This window comes from Heliangelus exortis, chromosome 1 (assembly GCF_036169615.1).
Source record: "Heliangelus exortis chromosome 1, bHelExo1.hap1, whole genome shotgun sequence".
NCBI lineage: Eukaryota > Metazoa > Chordata > Aves > Apodiformes > Trochilidae > Heliangelus > Heliangelus exortis.
Genome location: NC_092422.1, coordinates 24327418 through 24352296, shown reverse-complemented (window position 1 = coordinate 24352296; position 24879 = coordinate 24327418). Strand labels below are relative to the sequence as shown.

Below are 24879 nucleotides of genomic sequence, written 5' to 3'. Positions count from 1 at the left end.
CGCCCCTGCCCGGGCGGGGCGAGGAGGGGAGGGACAGGGCGGCGGTGCTTCCGCGTCGCTGTCCCCACGCGAAAGGGCCCCGCCCGCCGCCCTCCGCGGGCCATGGCGCTGGGGTTGTCTATACCCGAAGCGGCGGCGGCACTGGCGGCCTTGGCCGCCCTCCTCCTCGTCCTGGTGAGAGCCGCGCCGCGGGCACCGCGGGCCCGGGGAGCCTCCGGGACGGGGGCAGTGCGTGGGGCCGCCCTGTCCGCCCCCGGTGCAGGGGTGCTCGGTAGCCGAGGGCCTGCCCAGGGGGCTCCGCGGGCGGCTGCGGGCCCGCCAGCCCGGCAGGGCCGTTCGCACCCGGCTGCGTTTGTGCAGCAGCTGTCGGGGCTGAGCCTTTGCGCGGCTTCGTGCGGGGAATGTTTTCCCAAGGCGTGAGGGGAAACGCTTTGCGGAGAAGGTTTAAATGGAGCGTTTTGTCGTTTTAGTACGCTTTGTGAAACATTCCGCTGAGGCGCTTTCCCGGCCTGCCAGCCCTGCGTGTTTCTGAGGGACTGGGAGATTTTGGGACTGGAGAAGTTTAATACCTGAAAAGTGAAATTCAGCTGCCCCTCCCCAGTGCCATGTATGTGGCATTCTCCAGTGGAAGTACTTCAAAACCCAAGTGTTACAGCTTCATTTTATCCATACATAGAAATTATGAGAGCCCCAGTTTTGCAGCACACATGGTTATGGGGTATCCCACGGATTTCAGTGGCTTTCTGCAGAACTGGAGGCAGTGTCAGACTGTGGTAGAAGTGGGAAGAGGTAGTGGGGCTTGGACCACAACTTTGGAGGCATCTACTTGAAAACAGCAACAAGCCAACGACAGTGGCAGGTGTCACAGTGGGTCAGAGTTATCAAACAGCATGGAAAGGTTTTGGTGCTCTGTGATTTGGTCAGTGAAGAACTGCAGCACTGGCCATCTCATTACAAAAAAATGCATGTTTGGCCCTTGCAGCAAAATTAACAGCTAGGTCAACCTTTATAAAATGCTCAACGCTTTTTTTTATTTCTTTTTCATCACAGGTTTGTGTGATTGCTCATGTAACTGCTGTCAAAATGCCAACCCTTCAGCGTCACGAAGAAGAGAAATACTTCACAAATGCTGAAGGCGGGAAAGAATTGGTACCAAGTATACATGATCCCCCTACAAAGGAACTCTCTGTTGTTGTGCCTTCATACAATGAGGAAAACCGGTGTAAGATTTTTCTTAGTTTGAGAAAAAGAGAAAAACCTGTTTTGTTACTACAGTAATGCAGAGATCAGTTTATTGTAGCAGTAGATTCTGGCAGCCCAGATTATGTGTCTGACTTTGGACACAGTTTCCAGAAAACAGTCCAAGCACATTAAATTTCAAAATTAAGACACTGTGTAACTTGATTTCTGCTGCTAAAAATAGCATGGGGTACTTGTAAGAATCTTCTTTATTTTAATAAAGTCCAGCAGAGTGGCTGCTCATTGCTCCTGTAAATGCTGTAAGGCAAGCAGTAGAAAAAGACTTTTAAAATTAGTTCTGGAGCTTCCCACTCTGTAAGCAACAGCAGCAGCTTCAGACAAGCAGAAAAAGGGTGATCTTACTGGTTTCTCTTTCATTTGACCAGATATTTAAGTATCTGCAATAGAAATGACTCAAGCTCTAGAAAGCTGTACTTGGAATTGACATGGTAGCACATGTCATTCTTTTTGTTGATGAGAGAAAATACTGAGCTTTTTGGGATTCTGTTAAGAGAGATGGTGGCAAGTACAATGTATCTGGACACAAAGTAGGGTGTCCCTTTCTCAGATCCAGTGCATTCTTTAGTCCTAGTTCTTACACATATTTTCAGCAAGCAATGTCCTAATATGTTTCCTGCGATCTTCATTTAGTTGTTTCTCTCTTCTTGGAGATAGAATAATCCCCGGAGATGTGCTCAGGAATGAGCATCCACTGTAAACACAACCTTTGTAATGTGCAGATAAATCAGCTACAAAATTTGTGTCTTTTGTTGGCTGAAGCATCATGGCCAGCAGCCTTAGTAAGACAAGGCATGTTATTGACTAGTACTAGGAATTCCTCTTGTTGCCTTCTCTGTCAGCTTATTTAAATGAATCAAAGTCAACGCTGGTTTGCAGGGACAGTCAACGAGAATTACTTTGTTTTTCATCAAATACTAGGTTGACAGTTACATGTTTCAAAATGGAAAGCTGGTTCTTTAGAAGAAATGTTTGTCTCCTGTGCCATGTATATGTGTGATTTCTTGTGTTGTTCTTTTTGCATTCAGAAAAGACAGCGCTTGGATTTGCAGGTGCTCAGCTTGTTTATTGAAGCTCAAGTGGTATCAATAGGGCAATTTGCTGTGTTTTGCATTTTGGTCCTTTTCGTTCTGCTTGTGCAAGAGGCTTTTTGGGGCTTTTGGTGCTTTGCCTGTTATAATCTACTAACCTGAAGTCCACCTTTTCTCTAGTACCACTTATGATGGATGAAGCTTTGGATTATCTAGAAAAAAGACAGGTATTTTCATATTCAAAATACATTATCTTTGTCTCATGTATTGTAAGTCAGTGATCTGTTTACTTTGCTATTTTGGTATATATTTAAAGAGTATTATTTAGCCACTCAGAAGTAATGCTTCTGGCTTGTATCAGTTGCTTTTTAGACTTAGTTCTTGAATGTATTTTTAAGTTACGTAAAATTTCAGTTTACTACTACATGATGAAAAATCTTTGTATACATGATATCTCTGCAAGACAGAGTTCTGGAGCCCACAACACAGGAGAGACATGGAGCTGTGGGAGTGAGTCCAGAGGAGGGCCACAAAGATGATCAGAGGGCTGGAGAACTATGAAGACAGGCTGAGAGAGCTGGGGTTGTTCAGCCTGCAGAAGGCTCCAAGGAAACTTTAAAGGGGTCTTTTTAGTACTTGAAGGTGGCCTAGAGGAAACCCGGAGAGGGAGTTTTTACAAGGGCATGTAGTGATAGCACAAGGAGCAATGGTTTTGAGCTGGAAGAGGGTAGATTTAGGTTAGACATTAGGAAGAAATTCTTTAGTGTGAGGATGGTGAGACACTGGAACAGGTTGTCCAGAGAGGTTGTGGATTGTCCCTCCCTGGCAGTGTTCAAGGCCAGGGACAAGGCTGTATGGGACTTTGAGCAACCTGGTCTAGTAGGAAGTGTCCTTGCCCATGCCAGGAGTTTGGAACTAGATGATCTTTAAGGTCCCTTCCAACCCAAAACATTCTGAGATTCTATGATTAAGAATTAAACATACACTTATCTTTCTAAACTGAGCCCTCATTTGTTCCAACAAGTTTTTTAAGTATCTGCTCTTCACTCGGTTTTGTTCTCTGGGTAAGAAGCCCATTGTGAAGGTTTGTGGGTTTTATTTTGTTCAAGTTTTCTTAACAGTTGTTCTAAGTTTTCATTTTTCACAACTAAATTGATTTTTTAGTTCTAAATGATAGTTGAGGAAAACTCAGTGTAAAGCAAATGTAATGGAACAGGCATCAAATATAGCAAAATTCTTTAATTGTAATTGTCATCTTAAGAAATCTAATACATGTTGGTGCCTGTTGGCTACCAAGAATGAGTTAAAAACGGCTAAGAGAAAAAAATGCTGATGTTTGAAAGACCTACCACCTACTTAAGAAATGGGATGAAATGTATTATTTCTGTTTTTATTTTCAAGAAACGAGATCCTTCTTTCACTTACGAAGTAATAGTGGTTGATGATGGTAGTAAAGATCAAACCACAAAGGTAAGAAATCAACCAAGTAATCAGAGGTGTGGATTTTTATACTGTTTATGAAAAACAACAATATTTTGCAGTTACATTTTGGTACTCATAGTAATTAACAATTAAAATTACTGTTTCTTAATACTTTCTGTCTTTGTCCTGTAGGCACTATGGATGTCATATACACACATACACGTGTGATTCTTTTGCAAATCCTTGTATTCATGGTTGGTGGCTGTGACATCCATTTTCCTATAGCTGAGATTCTAGGAATTATAATCTTAGCATCAGCAAAGTTGCTATGAAATATTTTACATGTGCACAGTGGTGTGAATATGAACCTGAGGAAGTGAAAAAGCCTTTCACACTAGCTGATTCATCCTGTGATTGATTCAACAGCTGGAATGTTGTAGAGCTCTTTCCCATAACTTTTGTGGCATTGTTCATTTAAAAATCCCAATGCCAGTAGTAATATTTTCAAAATAGTTCTGCTTCAGCTTTCATGTGTGTCACTGGACAGGAAAACTGGCTAAATTGAGGGGTTTTATGCTACTGCTTGGAAAATGCTTGAATTGGCTACTGAAATGAATGCTGCTTTTTCACTTACTTCCCTGAAGCGATTGCTCATCTGTATTTTTTGATAGCTTTGCATCCCTTCTGCTATTGTTTCTTACTTAGAACAGTGTGGACTCACGAGGATTTGAAGCAACCTTTAATTAAAAAAGATCAAAGGAAAAAAAACCTCCTACTTTCTCTTTTCCACATCATGAAATAAAATGTGCATATCCCTTCAATGTGATTGAGAGTTTAGATCACTGAATTTTTGTTTAAAGCCACAGATAGCATCAAGAAAAGTGAAAAATGGGTAGCAGTAGTAAAAATTGTTTTTCTTCGATTAACTCCTGGCATTGGTATAAAAGATCTGTAATATTATGATATAAATTACATTGGTATTGAGTTTTCTGATCTTGGGTGAGTGGGGTTTAGAGTTGCTTGGGGAAATACCCTGTTCTTATTAAACATGACCAGCTTCTTCAGTCTTCTTGTGTTGACTGTGAACTGATTTTTATTTTCCCAAACAGACTCCAGCAAACACTGGCAATGTGTTTGTGCCGACTGAAGTGGTTATAGCTCTGTGCTAATAATTGTGTTTTTAAAAGGGTGAGCAAATGTAAACTACCTTGATTCCTGTTTTTGTTTTATGCTGGTTTTTTGTGTGTCTATCAGGTTGCAATGAAGTACTGCAAGAAATATGGAAGCGACAAAGTGCGAGTGCTTTCTTTGGTAAAAAATCGAGGGAAAGGAGGAGCAGTCAGGATGGTAATTGATAACTTTCATCTCCTTCTCTGTTTGAACTTCCTGTGCACACATATGCAGAAGATAGGGCTGTGCCAATTGATATTTTGAATTAACATAATGATTATCAGAAGCCACAGTTTCTATAAATTGAGGTAAAAACTATTTTCAAAGTAACCTTATTTTAGATCTTGAAAACAGTATTCTATTGGCAAGACCAGTAAGAATTTTTTTTTATATATGAGAACTGAAAGGAGAAAAAAAAAGTTAAACTTGAGTTTCATGTTCCTTTTAATTCCATGTAGAAATAGGGTTACACTTAAAAAAATAAACCAACCAAGAAAACCCTTTACGTATTCAAATAAAGCTCTTCTAGAGAAAATTCATCTAAATTTGCAAACATTGTTTTTGAGATTTTAGTTGTGGGTTTAAAAATGGATCATCAGCAGACACTTCCATCCAGTAAACTTTGTGCTTACTGACACCCACTGCTATCACTTGGTGCACTTGGTAGCAGAAGGAGTGCAGTGTATGTTTTCACATATTCATTTGCACATAGATGAAATCATCATGTTATAAAAATAAAGTAGGTATTGCACATTCAGAAGTTGCACATTTTTTTTCCTAAGTTGAATGGCACATTTATGTAAAATAGTGTCATCACTTATGAGTTATTGATGACTGTATTTTAAGCTCTATCTTTAGTATGTCAATTTAATTTCTGTCTGATAGACAAATCAGTATAACAAATGGGAAGACCGTGAAATTAGGAAGTGTGGAAGGATACAGTTTTTAAGTTATTCCATGAGAAGGAGAATGATTCCCTGTGAGATACAGTTTTCCACTGTAAAATGTAGAGTAGGTGTGTATCCTCCTATTTCCTTGACAGGCTTTTCCAAAGTCACACATGCTTGGTTATGGCCATACTGCTAATTGTTTTCCTGTATGGAGGCCTTCAAAAATTGTAAAATATCTCTGACCAAGAATATGGCAAAACAAGCTGTGACACCTGGTGGATCACAAATGTTTTGCAGTCATACTGTGACTCAAGACATATTTCTCAAAACTAATTTAAGATGATCTCTTGAATTCTCTTGAAACAGTCTTAGGAAAAAAATAGCACTGCATCCTCCTTTCCATTGCTGAAATGACAAAAGCTGTTCAGTGCAGTGGCATCCACTAATCCTTGCTTCTTTGTGCTCCCTTGTAGCAATTTGTCTCCTAACCATTTTGGTTTGTAAAGCCTTTAATTTGCAAGCTTCTCTGGAGAGGGATTGTTAACCTTTCATGTTCGTGCATTGTCTGTCACTGTGGGACTCAGTTTGTGAAGTTTCTCAATGTTACTACAGTATAAATTCATTAATTGTCTTTAGTGGCAGAACATTAAGACTGGCCTGTTGTGTTGAATCTCTGAGATACCTCTGTTCTAGTTACTGCATTAGGGTTTTGTGGTGTTTTCAGCACCTAGCTTATAGTAAATACTGATTTCAAAGGTGTTGGTTTTTATTGTCTCAATTGCAGGGTGTCTTTAGTTGTCGAGGAAAAAAAATTCTTATGGCTGACGCAGATGGAGCTACAAAATTTGAAGATATTGAAAAAGTAGAAGAAGGTCTAAGAAATCTTCAGCCATGGCCCGTGAGTATAAATTCTCATGTTTTCAGTTTAATATGCATACAGATTGATTTTTATAATTCTCTTCAACTTGAGATCTTTGAGATCAATTGAAGGTCTGGATGTAAGTCTGAAGACCTAGGTGGAAGCTTAGAAGCTGCAAGAATAGGCTGTCAGGAGGTAGCTTCTAGTCTTCATTCACTGTGCCTGTTTCAGTGCAGTACATAATATTGTTCTGTTTGCCATTTTTCCTTTGAAGATGTTCTACTCTCTATAAATACCAGCTGTTGCCTACTCAGTTAAAACCCTTTTTTTTCTTTGTTAACTGTTTTGTATTTTCTTTCTATCTATGTCATCCTATGTACCTTTATGTTGCATCTTGATTTCACCCTATTTTATAGCGGTTCTCTTTTCTCAGAGTTGTTAGTTTAATGACAGTATTTGGAAGAACTTTTATTGTAAATAAAAATTCAAAAACCTGTGGAACAAGGCCTCCCCCCTGCACAGTCATTCTTTTGGGTGCCTGACTTGAAAGAGCTGAGGTTTATTTTCTTTAGCCTAGTGCTTAAATGGAGAGAACAGTGAGGTACTTGCAGCTGGTTTCCAGAAGAGCCAGAATGATGTGCAGCCTTCCAGCAGGAGCTGCAGGGGTTGTACCTGTGCAAGTGCAAGAGCTGCTGGGTGCTGGTGTTTCCCTGACACTCTCTGCTACTAAGGTGGCAGCAGCTGCTGGGATCAAGTCCATCACTTGCATGCAAGTGTAGCAGATTTGAGGAATTTCATGTGAGGGGTGGTAAGAATGAGAATAATTTTAACATTTCTGTTTTGGACACCTCTTTAGATCTGAGATTGTATTTTTGGCTGGATATTGTGGCATTTTATTTTTTTGAAGGTATGTCAGTGAAACAAGTATTTTATTCTGTTGTCCCTAGCACAGTGCAATGTTCAGGGAAAATTAACATTATACTGTTGAGTGCCTAGGAGTACTGAATACATATCTGTGATCTTTAGAGCATTTATTGTATGCCTACTTCAGAGGAACAGTGGAAGCTAAACCAGACCTTAATTATTTGCAGCACTTTGCATGCACCATAGGCTAAATGTACTATGTTTTAGATGATCTGCTAATTGTAGAAAAGACTGATTTTAGCTTCAGAATCTAGCAGTAGAAAGAGTGCATCTAAAAGAAATAGAAAAGTATGCTTTCTGGAAGTTTTTATTGTACAGTTCTCAACAGAAGATTCCACTGGTCCTGAATATGTTGGTTTAAGTAATAAGTCTTCTAATTTGTATTCCTGTGCAGAACCAGATGGCTATTTCCTGTGGTTCAAGAGCTCATCTGGAGAAGGACTCAATAGCAAAGGTTTGTTTCCCTTTTTCTACTGTGCACTAATCGACAAATGCTTCAAATATTTGATTCTTCTCAATGCATATTACAGTTAAATAACCAATATTTCTAAAAGAATGGAATCTAAAAAGTAGAAAAAGCTTGCTCTAAGTTTAGCATATACTTCCTCATATGTAAAGGATGTGTTCTAGATTTCAGGCACTTCAAACTGGTTTCAGTTGGTGTTCCAGTTTATGGGTTTCATTTTCGTAGCTGAGAATATCTTACAAGAAGAGCTTCTGATCCCTTACAGAATTGGTAGGTAGTGCTCACTGCTGGGGCTGGAGTGGAAGGCAACTGATGAGTTCATTCATACTGATTCTCTTCCAGTGCAAGAGCTTGATCTGCAGATCTTGAGACCTGTTTGAAAAAAGTTAGGGATAATTAGTGGCAAACTGAAGAGTATCTCGATTCGTGGGGAAGTACTGCAATTTTTCTGTTTTACTCATATTAAAATTTTTTAATTTTGAGCACAGAGACAGTACTGTTCAGTGTGTGGCTCTTGTGGAATAAACAGTGATGCATAAGCACACGGTCTTATCTTGCATCTGGTTTTCTGGTGTCTTGGCAGACAGTAGTTGACAAAGCACAGGCATGGAGCTTGTATTGCAGCAGACACATTGCTGGGCTAATTGTTTCAACGTCATTTGCTCATCATGTTTAATGTTCTCAAGAGTAAGCTTTGTTTATACTGAAGTTTAATACTTGAAACCATTCTAAAATATGTACACAACTACTAAAATAGTTACAGAAGTTCAAAAGAAGTTACACTTCTTGGTAATGTTCAGCCCTTGGTAAATCTTGAGTTGTTTCTTCTGATTTATCAGGTGGTGTTAGAGTGGTTCACTGGAAAGAGTTCTTGTAAATATTGCTGCTTGTATATAAGCAGCCTCACAAAAAAAAAAAAAAAAATCCAAAACTTTCCTCATTTCCAGAAATTAGAATAAATCTCTGGCATGGTATTTGCATGCTTATAGCACAGAATATGCCCTTTGCAGTTATTTGCTGTCTGTGAAGCCAGCATGTCCTGGAAATGCTGCTACTACATGGAGGCAATGTAGCTGATAAATTTGATCCCAGAAAAAAATGCTTCATTGCATGGTACTGAATATAAATAAACTTTCTTCAGTGCAGCCATGTTCCTTTTCATCTTTGAAGGTCTTGCTACACAAGGAAGAGGAATTGAAACAGGATTTTATCTTTTAGTCCAGAAGTACGGTTTCTGGGATAAGTGCGTGCATCCTTTGCTTCCTGTTTCTCCGTATTTCTGCCTTTGTGATAAGGGATTCACCAGCTGCTTAGGTAGTAATGCTCTGTTGTAGTGAAATGAGGCAACCAGGTGACACTAATTACCAGGTAGTGGGCATGAGCTGTTGGCATCTTCGCATTCTTTTGTACATTGCTTTCGGTGCTCGGAGCGGGTGCTTCTTCTTTTTCCTCTGGCCCGATGTCTGATAGAAACTCAGCTATAGAATGATGTGACTTTCCTGTCATGCCCTTGATGGCAAGGCCGTTGTCCGTCAATCCTGGGAATGTCTTCCAGGTTTTACCACCCTCAGGAGGAGGAGTGGGTAGCAGAGGCGCTGTGGGGACAACACCGGATCCTGCTTCTGGTGGTGGTGCCGCAGTATCAATGCCAGCTTTTGGCGGAAGCGCTGCAATGGTGGTGGCGGCAGCTTCCGCCTCGGCTTTTGTTTCTTGTAGGGCATTGATCACCACTCCCCATGTACTGTCTAATCTGGTTGTGTTTTTATTCGTTTCTTGAGTATGGAGGCTTCCCAACAGGTCACTGACCTCCTGCCAAAGTTCCCATGCGGCCGCAGCGGACGGGGAGGAGGAGAGTTCTTGCTCCTTTGCCCATGTCATCGGCTTCTCACGAGCGGGGGTACTTGATGACGATCCCATCTTTTTCTTTTTCTTGGTGAATCAGTGGTGGGGAGGGAAGGTAGCAGGTCTTCTTACCCCACTGCTTGGGTTTTCTGCTGATGTTAGTTTGAGCTGAACTGGCTCCCTTTCTTCTGGTTTGTCTGAGCAAGGGCCAAACCGACGTCTATGCCCGCATTCCTCACCAGATGTTGCAAGATGAACCTCTCTTAGGGCACAGCCCTCCAAGGTCCAACAGGTGTTCCAGCAGAAAGTGCACAAATAGTGCTCTGATTCTGTTGCCCTCAGGATTGGTTAGCCTGGCTCAGTGCTACTGCTCTGGATTCGACCAACCTCTCTGCTGGCTTGCTCAGAAATGAGCTGAGCCTGTGCTTCCAGCCTCACCTTTTATTGGCCCCCTAATCCTGTTCATGCGCAGTAGGGGCCCACCCTAATCAGGCACAGGTGGGCTGAACACAAGCTCAGCCCACTACCTGGTAATTAGTGGCACCTGGTTGCCTCATTTCACTACACTCTGTTTGAAATATATAGCCCATTTCATCATGCCCTTAGACTGAAAAGGAAAGACTACCTGTACCATATCAGGAAGAGACTCTTGTGTGGTGAAATAGGTATAAAAAAAGTGCAAAACAATCTTTGAGAAGTTGGGATTTCTTTTTGGGCATAGTTGCATCTAAAGCAATAGAATGAAACTGTGTTAAACAGCTGTATGTGTTTCAGTATTAAGACCAGAATTTCACCCTTAAATTCAGTCTCAACACATCAAGAATTCTGTTCTACCTCCAGAATTGTTGATGTACTTCAACAAGACCATAAGTATGGCATGCATAAGGAGTCTTGGGAGTGATGAACAGGACCAGGCACTCCTCTTGTGAAGTAGGTGCACAGTTTCACTGGCTGACAGTCATGCAGCCTCTTAGAGTTTCCTTTTTAGGACAAGATTCCCTATATTCTTGGTCATACAGTGGCTCACTTTTTCCACAAGAGCCAATAAATCTGTACCATATCAACCATTAGCACAGGGCTAGAGCACTTTGAGAGGCACAAGCAATGATTTTTAATTTCCTTTAGCCAAAGGCTATTACATAATAAGTTGAGTATCTCCTCATTTTTCAAGTGAGGTTTGAAATTATTAGCTTTAAAGGCATCTCTTATCACCCAGAGATGCTTACCAGCTAACTTGTTGGCTCCTAAAGATTTTGCATGGTATTTGGCTTGCAGTCTTAGATATAATCACCTAAATTGAGCTTAAGACCCACAGTGAGTTCAGAAGGGGTTTGTGGATCAGAGTTCTAGTTGTTCAGGAGCCATTTTGAATGAAAGACTAAAGGGACATCTGGAAACCAAGATGGTCTGGGCAAACTTATCTGTATGATTGTTGTATCAAGAACAAAAGTGTAACCAAAGAGCAGGCTGGGAGAACATTTACCAAGAACATAGGATATTATTTGTGACAGAAAAAACCAAAAGAGCTGACTGTGTAACATTACTGGAAATGTAAAATTAAATGTTACCTTGCACAGCCTGGATTTGCTTGGTCCATCAAGCACTGCAGAAAAGGGCATTCTCCAATTGCATTTCTTTAAGTACCTTAGCACACTGCGTGCAAGCTCTGGATATCATTCACTCTTGAATGAAAGAATTGAGTAGCAAATAACAAGAGATCCTTCTATTTTGTTGTTGTTTTTGCAATATAAAACTTGAAAAAAAAAGTTTTTTTGTGTCAGAGTAGCAGCTGAAAGCTGTTTATTTATTAGCATATAGGCTTAAGATTGGTCTGTGCAGCCCTGCTGGCTTACTCTCTGTTTTTTGTCACAGAAACTTTTGAGTTTGTTGGACTTCTTCATCCAATTTTTAGGAAACCAAGTGGACTGTGCAAAGGGAAAAATAGCTTGATAGTGTCCAGTGGAGTAGAGCATGGAGCCTCTGTAGGATGCCATCCTCCTCTGCTTTCACTCTTCTTTTTCTGGGGAAATTGTATGGGGAGATACTATGACAGTCCAGCTCATAATTTGAAATCCAGGTGCAGATTTGTGCTCCACTTAATAAGGTAATATTCAGAATGAAAAGCTGCTTTGAATTAGGGAAAGCAGAAAAAAGGACTTGGGAGTTTTCATATCCTATACCAGTGTTCTCACCATGTGCTTGACTGCAAGTCTTTCTTCTACATCTGCAATTCTATTTTACTGTAACAGTTGAAAAACTCTGGTTTCATTCCAGTGCAAACCAGAAACAGTTTACAAACTTTGAAAGCTATCACAAACCAGGATTAATAGTTCTGTAAGCCAGCTCTGCTCAAACATTTCACTCATCACAACCTTCTTCCCTTTTGTCCACAGCGCTCTTACTTCCGAACTCTTCTGATGTATGGGTTCCACTTCCTTGTGTGGTTTCTCTGTGTCAAAGAGATCAGGGACACACAGTGTGGATTTAAACTTTTCACCAGAGAAGCTGCCTTGAGGACTTTCTCAACTCTTCATATAGAGCGCTGGTAAAACTTTTTTTTGTTACTATGTTTTGCTTTCTACTTGAACAGGACTTTGAAAAAGGTAGTTTCAGTATTGCATTTACTATGAAGCATGTCATATCTGTGTATAAATCCTGGCTGCTCAATTTAACTGACTGTAGTACTACTTGCATGGCAATTTGGATTTCCTGTTATGCTAAAATACCCAGGTAGTTTCCAGGAATGCCATTTTATTATTAAGATATATTTTAGGAAGTAGCTAGGCATTTGATTTTATTCTTTCTTCTCGTGAGGATAGGGAGAAAGGGAACAGATGAGCCTACTAAGTTTTGATTTTAAAATAACATGCAATGTAAAATGCAAAAAGGTCTTTAAGACTGCATTGCTGAGATTTGGAGTGGCAATAATCAACTCTTTGCAAGTCCATTTTACTTTAGTGCGTGGTATAGAAAGATTTATGTAATACTAAGTCAGAAAGTTTGGTTTTGCCTTGTCAGAACAACCGGTGATTGATTAGGAGAGGGTAGCAATCACAAAGAAAATCCAAGTAACTCTTCTCTATTCATCTTTAAAAGAAATTTCAAACAATTTTTGATTGTTGTAATCCCTATTACAACATCCCCTATTTCTGACAGTCCTCTTTGCTTTTACAGATATGAGCCATGCAAGTAAAGTGAGAAATTGATATAATCTCTTGTTATGATAAGGAAAGTTAGGAGTCCTAACTAATTCTATTCGAACCTCTATCAATCTATATTTCAGGTATTACAGTGTCACCATTCAGTGCTTCTTAACCAAAGTGTCTTGCCTAAAGTCCATCCATGATAAGATTTTTGTAACTGTTAAAGGCTCAAAGCAAAAGGAAATGCATACTCTTTGCTTATTTTCTTACTAGAATATTTCATGAGGGGACTGCTGATCTCATTAATTTGAGAAAGAAAAAAAGGATGCATAGTGTTTGAATTAGTTTAGAGCTCTCTTTCATTATGATTTAGCTGGAACAGTTCCCTTATGGGAGTGACACTGTCATGACTGCTGTTATGGGACTGAAAACACTGTTTCTACACAAATACCATAATTTCTGTAAATTTCCTACACCACAACTGTTGGTGAAAAGAATGCCTTAATTAAATATAATCAAATGTTTTCTAACTGTTGTCTTCATCCATGAAAATCTCTCAATGCCTGCTGCTTGCTGACAGGGAACAGAATTACTAAACAATGTTCCCATACAAAAATGTGTGCAGTCCTACAGTCTTGGTCAATTCCAATACTTCTGGCCTTCTGGTGCAGAATGTAGAGGTTTTGTTGACTCAAATCTGGAATTGTGAGCAGACAGCATGAGGAAAATCACTTTCCTACCTGAGTGGTTTAGTTGTTGACCTAAGTAAAGCTATAGCTGCACTGGAGGTATGATGTGTGCTGCTACCTCCAAAACCAAACTTAGTCTATAAAATTCTGTAAATTTTGTATGCACAATTTTGTCTAAATTTTGTGTTTCTGAGTACATGGTTCAACACAAAAGCAAGGCCCAGAAGAGCACATCTCAATTTTACTGTATTTAACTTCACTTCATAAATTAAGTGCTTCAAGAAGAAATACTGAAAGAAGTAGATGAGAATAATCAATTTAATCTTTAAAAGTGCAATCTTCAATCTTACTTGGTTTCAAACTGAAGATTTATAATATAATTTCACTTATCAGACATATTATGTAAAGTGTTTAGTTTATTATAAAAATCCTAACAAGCTTTCTTCTGCCACTCAAATTCTCTAGTCACAAAGGAAGGAAAGAGTTAAAGTAGTTGTGCTGTATCCCATAATCCAGGAATAGAGGTAGTGAAAAAGAGATATTGCTAACTTGCTTTATGGTAATTAAATTGCTGGTGTGGAATACACCAGATTTTCTTATCTTGGTGTGTTAATTGTGCTTATATGTGGTGCTATGAAAGCAGCCTTTTTTTCTTCCTCCTTCATTTGCAGTAATCCATAAACTAATCTCCTGAGTTTTTTCTTATTTATGAAATTATGAAATATACTGGTTAGTGATAAAGAATGTTTGGGGTTTTTTGTCAGGAAAATTGACTCAAATTCTTCCAATAAACAGCTCTTCAGATGCTTCCAAGTCACAAATTCGCCTAAAACAGCAGTAGGATTTAAAAAATTTGGTTTAATTTCTTTCTAAAACAGGCAATATATTGTCTGTTTTTATCCTCATCTGTTCTTCAGCAGACTCTGTGCTTCCTTGCCTTCATTTTCATACTTGCAGGCTAATTTAAACCAACTCTAGCAGAACAGCAGAGATTTCAAGATCAAGAACTTTCTCGACTTTTGTGGGAACTGAAGCCCCCATGGTGGAGAGAAGCACAGATTATTGGCACTGCTGAAGAAAAAGCTACAATAAGGACTCAAAATTTACTTGTAAGCTTCCCAGCTAGCCATTTAGCAGTCCTAACTGGAAGATAACATGTCAGTGCACAAAACAGAGTACTGGCCCTTTCCCCAGTTGGCATTCATAAAATCTGGGAGACAGGAAAGTATAAGAATGTGGGGAAGGTGGATATATTAAAGAAAATAGTAGTTATAAGTGAAATGTCTCTGTTCATAGAATCATTAAGGTTGGAAGGGACCTCTATAAGATCATCAAGGCCACCTGTCAGCCCAGTATCACCAGTCAGCTAAATCATGTCCTCAAGTGCTACATCTGCATGCTTTTTGAAGACCTTCAGCATCATGACTCTACCTCCCTGGTCAGCCTGTTCCAGTCCATGGTCATTCTTTCTGTAAATAAATTTTTCCTAATATCCAGCCCAAGTCTCCCCTGGTTCAGCTTGAAGCCATTTCTTCTTCTCCTATCACTTTCTCCTTGGGAGAAGAGACAGACACCCCCTCACTATAACCTGTGTTCAAGTATCTGTAAAGAGCAGTAAGGTAGCCCCTAATCCTTCTTTTCTCCAAACTAAACAACCCCAATTGCTTCAACTGCTCCTTCTAAGTGTTGTGCTCCATCCCTTCACCAGCTTTGGTGCTCTTTGGGCATGCTCCAGCAACAAAATGTTCTTGAAATAACCCAATATCAGCTGCATTAAGAATGCAAAACTAATTGCTTAGGCCTTCATTTTTTCCTGCTTCCTTCCTGCTTTTTCTATTCCTGTTGACATTGAATTGAGTATCACCTCTCTAATGGTAAAAATACTAGAAAATTGAGACCACAGCTTTCTTCTTGCTGTGCTGAATTTGATTTTTAGATGTTTATATTTAGGAAATTTTAAAAACAAATTCAAATATGCAAGGAAAAGTACTGTTTCATCATTATAGTAATAAGGATCATGTAACATTTTAAAGGACACCAAGATATTCCTAGAATACTTTTTTAATCTAAACCTTAAGTTTAGAAAGCATTTGAAAATTATTAGATCCTGGAAATTTTATATATATTTGATACTTAGTAATCATGCTTACATCCTAAACTACCTTTTCTGGTGAGTGTTCTTCTTGACTTTTTTGTTTAATTGTGGTTTGGAGAGCTGGCTGTGTGTATATGAATGCAAACTAAAAGATTTTGAAATCTACTTCCTACTTCCTACCAAAGTTTTGACATTAGTTTGAAATAAGAGCAACCTTTTGAAGAGAGAGCATATGCTTTGCATTTTTGGTTCTGAATCTGATTACACCATTAAGCTATTTTTCAAAAATAGATGAAGCACATTTTTTTTTATTAAAACTTAAAATTTAAAGAGGTATTTTAAAAACATTATAGAGACAGTTGAAATTACTCACTTTCAGACTCCAGAAGAATCTCTAGTTCTACATCTACAGTGTTGACCTGAGAAATAACTTTATGTCAGATTTTAATGCACAGGAGGAAAAGTAGAAAATTAAAAGAGTCTCACTGACAAAATTTTCCTGGCCTAAAATTGGTCATTGATTTCTTCTGACTACAAAAAAAAAATACTGTGAATTTTCTTCCAGCCAGCAGATGTCTTTCCTTACCTAGGAGAACTCAACATAGCAGCAGTTACTGTTTCACCTAGAATATTGACAAAATGAGGGGAAATTCAAAACATAGTCCTGGTTTGATTGCCATCTTTTGTAGAGTGGCAATTTATAATAGTATTACACAACTCAGCAGATCACTGATTAGATCAAATTGTTGCTCTTACTTTTGTCTATAAAAATTGACTTGTGCACTGAACAAACCTTGCTGTTTCACGTTTAAAAACTGAGAGCTCAATGTAAAAAAGCAGTGTTTGTTTCTCCAGTTTGTCACTAGTATCTAAATGTGAGTCTGTATAAAAACTATAGAAAAATAAATGTTCATGTTACTACAGGGATTTATTTTTTCATAGAATCATAGAATGGTTTTGGTTAGAAGGGACCTTAGAGATCATCCAGTTCCAACCCCCTTTTATGGGCAGGGACACCCCCCACGAATTCAGGTTGCTCAAAGCCTCACCAACCTGGTAGGGATTGTAGGGTACAATAGGGTTTCCATTTCTTTGACACTGTAGACCAACATGGGCAGTGGAATGAATTTTTGCCTGGTTGTGTGCATGACAAGGGTATTTGTTTATGAATATCCAATCAACACAAAGATATTTTGCTGTTAAGTCTGTTTTGTCATATAAAAAATACTGCTCTTGGGAGGTATATCTGGACTTCCAGCCAAGTAAAGCTGGAGCAGTACTAACAGGCTAAACCTCCTGACATCCTATTTCATGCTTAAACCTCTTTGGTCATTGTAAGTTTTGTCTGCCCATCAAGTGTGTGCTGGGGTGTAGGAAAGTCCACAATTTCTGTTAAAACAGTGTAACTGTTTTAGGTTTTGGTATTTTAAATACTTAATATTTGACCAGTAAAAAGAGAGCCCCAGTATTTTAAAATACAAAGTAATTTTGCAGGATAGGTATCTTCTAAGTGAAGTATTTGAAGGGTTCAGTTTAAAAGGGCTGAGTTAGTTGAAGAGCATTCAGCTGAATTTCAGCCAGCCATACCTTAAATTGTAACTTAGCCAAAAATACACCTTAGCACAAACACAACCAGAGGGAGAAGTTTTTCTGTATTTTATGCTTCATCTTTGTGCTAATGAACACATCATGAAGACACCATTAGAAATGGATGGGGAAATTGTCACACTTTATTATTTTTGGGTATCTTAAGTTTGGGTGCTTAGATTAGAGCCTGAATTCATTCAGACTGCAGCCAAATTCTGGGTATTCTGAGCTGTGTCCCTCCTCCCCAGAGGCACCTACTCTCACTCTTTGCAGTACAGTGAGGTACATGGTGTGAATAACTCCCTGCTATTTCTAACAGTGGCTCTGTCACATCTTAACTTGTCACAAATGGCTTTGTGTCAAAACACATGTAGCACTCTCACCAACTCATCCACTTGTCTTGCTTTGATCTCCTCTAGGGTAGACTCCACCTAACATATTCATGCTTAAATCATGACAATGGAAACTTCTGTATGGTTCTTCTGTTCTGGTTATCTGCAGTATAGTTGTAACACTATCAACTTCCTGACATAAGATGGCACTGCCATCTGTATTCCCCAGCCAGCTATTCTGGTGTATGTGTGAGGTGTGCTGAGAAGTGATGGGTAACAGGGAAATCAGAAAGGTATCCCAGCAGTATGCTATGGAAATCATTCTCCTTCCAGCCTGGAAAAGCAGTCTGGTAATTTCAGGGTATGTTCGCTGTTACACAAATGGCAACCACATGTAACAGTATTAGTGTTAAACCTGATTCATTCCTCTGCTTTTAATCTTTTGAGTGTTAGTGTTCACCAAACTATTTTATGCTCTTGTACTGTGATGTATATACCAACATTCCAGTAATTGGTTGTCTGTAGGGATTGTTGCAAATAGCTATTAGCTCACTAGGCTAATACTTAATGTAGTAATATTTTTAGAGCAGCTCATACAGTATAATTAATCAGACAATTATTCTGTGTCTCTTTAAGATTTTTAGTCAGTTAAGTAGTAAGTATTACAAAATTAAGTTTAGTCTTAATACATGACTCAAACTTTCAAAGGTGACTACATGGGGTTTTTGGCTCAGAAATGTGAAGTGTAAGCAAAAGTTTAAATAATACAACTTCAGTAGAAGAGACCATGGCATAATTAATAAATAGTTTTAAATCCTCATTTAAAGAAAAGAGTGGCCTGACAATGCTGCTTGGAGCAGATTTAGTTCACTGAGATAAAAAACAAAAAAAACAAAACCCCCAGACACTTATTGCTGTAACTTTTTTTTCATGACAATTAAGTCCTGTGTCCTAAATCAGATGTGCAAAGTTGTTCTAAATTCTCTATATGCAGTAACTGTGGTCTCTGCAAACAACCTTTGTTTATGCTGCCTTTATATGTTTTAATGCTGTCCAGAATGAACTCAGTAGCTCTCCTGTAATATACATGTACAGTGTGAGTTCAGTTTGATCCTTGTTGGTAACAATTTCATGGGTACCTACATGTGTCATACCTACATGCACACTTCAAAGTGGATTTCTTTTGTTGCATTTGTTAGTAGATTTGCAGAAATTCACTGTGCTGCTTAAAAGGGGAGAGTAGCTTGAAGTAGAAGGAAATAACATCTGAACTCGGCTAGCAACCTGCTAATGTCTTTTTGCCAGCTCTTGATTTCCTATCTGTCCCTTTCTGCATTTTTAAATGAGATTACCAATCACTTGAACTCAGCTGGCCCTTGAAGCATAGATGAATAATGTTATTTTTATTGCATACATTTTCTCCAGTGACAAAAGAAAACTGTCTTGGAATTAGCGATGAGAATTCAAGGAGATGCAAACATGAACTAGTGTTGAATTGGACTTGGCAGCCTCACAGCCACAGTTTCAGGACCTTTCTAAGCTGTGTTGGAACATCTGTTCCATTGACTTCAAACTCGAAGCTTGTCTTGTTTCTGATTCTTTAACACTTAAGGTTTAGCTTCCTGTAGTTACCAAACCACTGTGCTAGTATCAAAATCCTGGGTGCCTCAGATCCAGAAGACATACCTGAGCATGCAGTTGCAAGAGTGAAACAGGCAAATGATTCTCTGTGCAGAGAACTGAGAGGATTGAAGCACATGGGAGACCTTCCTAAAGGTTAAGAAAACTGGGTTTGCTCAGTTGAGAAGAGACCTTGAGCTTAGGGCAGAGCTTATTACAATGTTACAGTACTTTAAAGCTACAAAGATGGAGACTCCCTGTTTAGAAGGAGTAACCTGGACAAGACAAGGAGCAATGGTACAAGTTGCTCCTGATGCAATTCTTTTTGGACACAAGAAGAAAATTTTTCACTATGAGGACAGTCAGACATTGAAATGGTCTCCCAGGACAAGTGGTGGATTCCCCCACTACATAAAGTTTTAAGCCTCAGCTCAATGGGGTGCTGAGACATCTCATATAAGCAATAATATTAGAAGTGTTGGACCAGATGATCCTTGAGGTCTTTTCCAACCTGACATTCTTTAGTTCTGTGATTCTATGATATTTTGGACAAGCTGAGATGGGGCGCAGGTGTCTTAGAGTAGGATCACTTCTCCCAGTCATTTTACTGCACAACCTGCCAACAATTGTGCCAGCAAAAAAGACAGATCACTCAAGAGGGTTTTTGTGTTGTACAGTAAATGGTCAACAGATAAAGTATAATTGTTGTTCCAGTTGTTATGCACAGTAACATAAAAACCACTTCTGTGCCACTGCCTTAAAAAATACAAGGAAAAAGCATCAGGTAAGTGTAAAGTCACAGGAGATAGTCATCTCCTTTGGTGAAACTGCTAGAGATGTAGGTTGACACTATACATTCAGCTACTTAGTCTAAAAAAGTTTAAAAGTCTAAGTCATGACTGTGACAGAATTAAAAGTGAGCAGTTATCTGAGCACAAAACTGAGACATATACCTTCAAAAACAGAACTCAGTGAAATTCTGTTGAGTCACAGCAATTCCATGCAGTGTTACAAGCTTGGGGAAGAGTGGTTGGAAAGCTGCCCAGTGGAAAAGGACCTGGGGATGCTCATCAACATCTGGCTGAGTATGAGCCAGCAGTGTGCCCAGGTGGCCAAGAAGGCCAATAGCATTGTGGCCTGCATCAGAAGTAGTGTGGCCAGCATGACCAGAGAGGAAATTTTTCTTCTGGACTGAGCAGTGGTAAGGCCACACCTTGAATACCATGTTCAGTTTTGGGCCCCTGACCACAAGAAGGACACTGAGTTGCTGGAGCATGTCCAAAGAAGAGCAATGAAGCTGGTGAAGGGTCTGGAGAACAAAGATTATGAGGAGCATCTGAGGAAACTGGAGTTGTTCAATCTGGAGAAAAGGACACTAAGGGCAGACCTTACTGCTCTACAACTACCTGATAGGAATTTGTAGTGAGGTTGGTGTTGCTTCTTTCTCCCAGGTAACAAGAGACAGGATTAGAGGAAATGGCCCTAAGTTGTGCCAGCAGAGATTTAGCTTGGGTATTAGCAAAAACTTACTCACTTAAAAGGAACAGACTGCCCAGTGAACTGATGGAGTCACCATCCCTGGAAGGATTTAAAATACTTGTACATATGGTGATTATGGACATGGCTTAGTGGTGGACTTGGCAGTGCTAGGTTAATCTTAAGGATATTTTCCAACCTGAAGGATTCTATGACTCTGTGATTGTAGACTATGTATTGGCTATGTTAATTGCCCTTTCATGTGCATCTGACCTGCAAAGCATTGGTACAAACTTCATAACTGAACACCACTATCCTTAAATCTGTCTAGGGATTAAATTAACCATGCCACCACCTTTCTTCCCAAAATAAATGTGACTGTATTTGCTATTTCCTGTTCTACTTCAGGGCGTTTGATGTGGAACTTCTTTATATAGCTCAACGGTTGAGAATACCTATAGCAGAAGTTGCTGTAAACTGGACTGAAATTGAAGGTATGGAAATTGTTTATATTCTTTTAAGATTCCTTACGTGTCGATCCAGAATAAAATACCCAGGGGTTTCCCATGCTTTATCTGTGTTGATAACACACAGCCTCCTTTCCATACAAATTTTGACTTTCATGTCCTTGCCACCCTTATGTCATGGCATGGTACAGGAAGAGTAGGTGAAGGGGTAGCAAGGAAGGGAAACTGCATTCCCACTGGAGACAAAAGTAGACAGAGCACTCTTTTGGCACATCCTCTCACTGTGCAGGAAGGCTGACTGTCACTGTCATAGGGTATTGATTTAACTCTGTTTCACTATGTTTTGCCTTCTGAAATTCTCAGCCCACCTCCTAAGGCCTCCTCTAGGGCACCCTCTCTTTTTAAGATGTGATGTTCTTTCAGACCTGTAGGGAGGTCTCACTTACTGGGCTACAGGAAAGTATAGCTCCACACATATCTTCAGAGCAAAGCCAGCTTAAGAGATACTGCTTGCTTCTGCTCACTTCCTCCCATCAAATGCAATTCCTTCTTTTTTTGTTTTTCATGTTTTTTTAATTTTTTTAATCTGAATCTCTTCTCAACACAACCCATGAACAGGAGAAAGTTTAATGAGCTGCAGTGGTAATGACAGGTGCAAGCAAGTGGAGAACATCCTAAGGCAACTTCCTGGAAAAAAAGTGTTTTCTTTCAATGCAGTCCAACATGCATATTGCACCTAACACAGATGTTAGCACAGGTGGAAGATGGCATAGTTTCATACCTTGCCTAAAGATTGGCACATTCAAATTATTGCTGTAAGACAGAAGTGGTGGTCCTCTTCTCCAAAGTCACTAAGAAATCATAATTTGCTTAATTATTGGTGTTCAGCTTCCTATTTACTTGAACAAAGCCTTGTTGCAGAGAAGACTACACACCTTATGACATGCATGGAATTACTGTGCTGCTTGCAAACTCCAATCTCCCACTTTTGGTATATTGTAATTATTATAAACCAGTAACTTTCACAATATAAATTTTTATTAATGTTAAGGTCTAGGTTATAGAGCTAAATGTGCTGAGAACGCAGAGGTTCATGGCTACTTAAATGTGACTCTTACCAATGCTCATTTTTTCTAACAATGTCTTCATGATTTTCTTCTTCATTAATCACAGGTTCTAAGTTAGTTCCCTTTTGGAGCTGGCTGCAGATGGGCAGGGATCTTCTTTTTATACGACTGCGATATATGACTGGTGCCTGGCAGCTTGAAACAAGAAAATATAATTAGGTTATTTACATTTTCCAAATATATTATTATACTTAATGGAACATAAGAACGGTTTCAATCAGTGAAGTGGTGATGAAAGCTGAGGTAATTCTTCTTTGCTCTTGTATGTTTCATTTTTGCAACATTTATGTGTTTTTTAAGATGGTCAGCAGGGAATTCCTACAGTGTTTTGAAAAGAGAAAGCATTTCCAAAAATATTTTCTTGTCTGGTAATCAGGTTTTTATTTTATTAATAGCTTTAACATGTCTTATAAATTCATTCAAATAAATGTATCTGCTTTTGTCTCATCATACATTTGGAATTTTTTTATACATATAAAAAGAGCTGCTCTGTTCTGTAAGGTGCAATATTGTGTTGTGAATGACCACAACCATTTGTTTCTGTAGTATCTGGAAATTTATTGCAACATGGAATGATCAATCACGGTTCATGCTGATGCACATTTAGATTCAGTGTTATGGGAAACATGAATGAGTTTTACTGAATTGTAACTGTAATGTTCATAAGGCTGTTCTAAAAACTGATAGTAGTCTCTTGACATTCCAAATTATTTTGTCTGAATCTGAAAGTTTGTCTGAGATCAAACTGCACATCAGCTCCAGACTGTAGAAGGTCCAAGAGAAAGCACATTTCTTTTTAAAATGTCTTTTCTAAGTCTATTTTGTCCATGTGTACTAATTAGTACTATATGCTCAAGTCTAGGAGACCTTGGCATCTCCATATCTGTACTGAAAAGGGTAGGGAATGCTAATTCAGAGCATACAAAAATGAGACCCAATGATACATTAGCAATGCCAGTTTGAAGTTCTCATGCTTCAAATGAGATCAGGGAGGGTGGGAGGCATCTTGGGTCTTTCTTGGTAATGTTACTTACTCTCTTACAGTACACAAGTTTCAAAATTGCTTTGAAAAGTTGTGGATTGCCAAAAAACTAAGCCAGTCTTTCTTTCAGAAACATGTACAAATGAGAACAGATTTAAACAATGTATGGTGTATGCTTGTGTTTTCATATCTGATTTCACTGGTGATTTTTCTTATTCCTTCTGCAATATTGAGTTTTGCTTCTGTTAGAGTTACCTCAGTTTTCTATAAATTGATGTCTGGGAATAAATTCTCAAAAAATATCTTCAGTTTGATTTTGCAAGCTTTATTCTTTTGCTTAGTCCACATACATCTCTACCACTTCTGCAGGATCCATCACATGACTCTTTGTTACTATTGCTAGAATAAAATACCAGCTTTGTTGTTTTGATAAAGTGAATTGACCTGATTAACCCTGGACAACAGTAGCCTTGCCTATAATTAATTAGAGTTGCCAACCAATTCTCAAAAGCAGATTCCTAAAATTTTCTTCATGTCTTAACTTAAAATTGAGCTTATTTGAAATTTTAACTAAAATAGTTCACCTTTTTCAAATGACGAGACTTAGGTCATGAATAATTTTGTGCATGATAAGTAAACATCTAGTTACATCTTTGGAAAAATTTTGCTTTTGATTTGGATGTCAAAGCTTGAAAAGGGGATTCTAAATTTATAGGATTTTTTTAATTAATTTGTGCATTTTCTATAATTTTTTTCCAAAACTTTGCAGATAACCCCTTTAGTAACTCTCCTAACTGAGCAGTTTCCTTTAACAACTGTACAAGAGTCTGGGCTGGAACCCAGGACTTATTTTTTAGTGTTTCTCAGTCATTATTTAACCTTTACAAAATCCTTTGGCAAATCATAATCTTTTTTCAGTGCTGGTCTATAAAGAGAATGCCTGGCTACCAGTATCAGTTGTTCTTCCAGCCCTGGTCACTGAAATCTGTCAGAAATCCATTTCTGAACCATATGAGGTAGCAATGGAGTCTTTGTGTCACGAAGATGTGGGCAATGATACAAACCAAGTTTCAGTGGAAGCTCATTTTCCACAGTTTGAAAGCCAGGTGTGAAGAACATAGGAAACAAAAGCAGCCTTTCTGACTCCTTCCCACATTATGTGTACGTGGTATAAGAGGAGACACGTGCTCATGTAGGGACTGCTTGGACTGCTTTTCCTGAAAGACATATTTTTAGTGCATAGGACTTATTTAGGAATCAGTGAGTTGTATGGTAAAGGCAATTGATTGGCCTTCTGTTTAGAAAAGGTAAGTTTGGATGGGGTATAACTGAGACAAATCAATAGAGGCAGTGTGTTAATACTTTATCAGATAAAGTTTAAAATAAGACAGACACATGGTTCTTTTCATTCTTGCACAAATGGTACAGATTCAGTTCCTCTCTTAAGTCCACATCGAATCCTAAGAAAGGGTGAAAGAATTCCCAAACCCTTCTGCAAAA

At 38.9% G+C, this 24879-nt stretch overlaps 1 protein-coding gene across 1 annotated transcript; it reads left to right on the top strand.

Annotated features, from left to right (window-relative positions):
* Window positions 1–3: 3 nt before the first annotated feature.
* ALG5 (ALG5 dolichyl-phosphate beta-glucosyltransferase) lies at window positions 4–23681 on the top strand. Its single transcript, XM_071737960.1, has 10 exons — window positions 4–174; window positions 1051–1222; window positions 2469–2515; window positions 3690–3758; window positions 4965–5057; window positions 6555–6668; window positions 7948–8007; window positions 12255–12406; window positions 21212–21297; window positions 22444–23681. The coding sequence occupies exons 1-10, from the start codon at window positions 103–105 to the stop codon at window positions 22554–22556; spliced, it is 978 nt and encodes a 325-aa protein (XP_071594061.1). The 5' UTR covers window positions 4–102; the 3' UTR covers window positions 22557–23681.
* Window positions 23682–24879: the final 1198 nt, after the last annotated feature.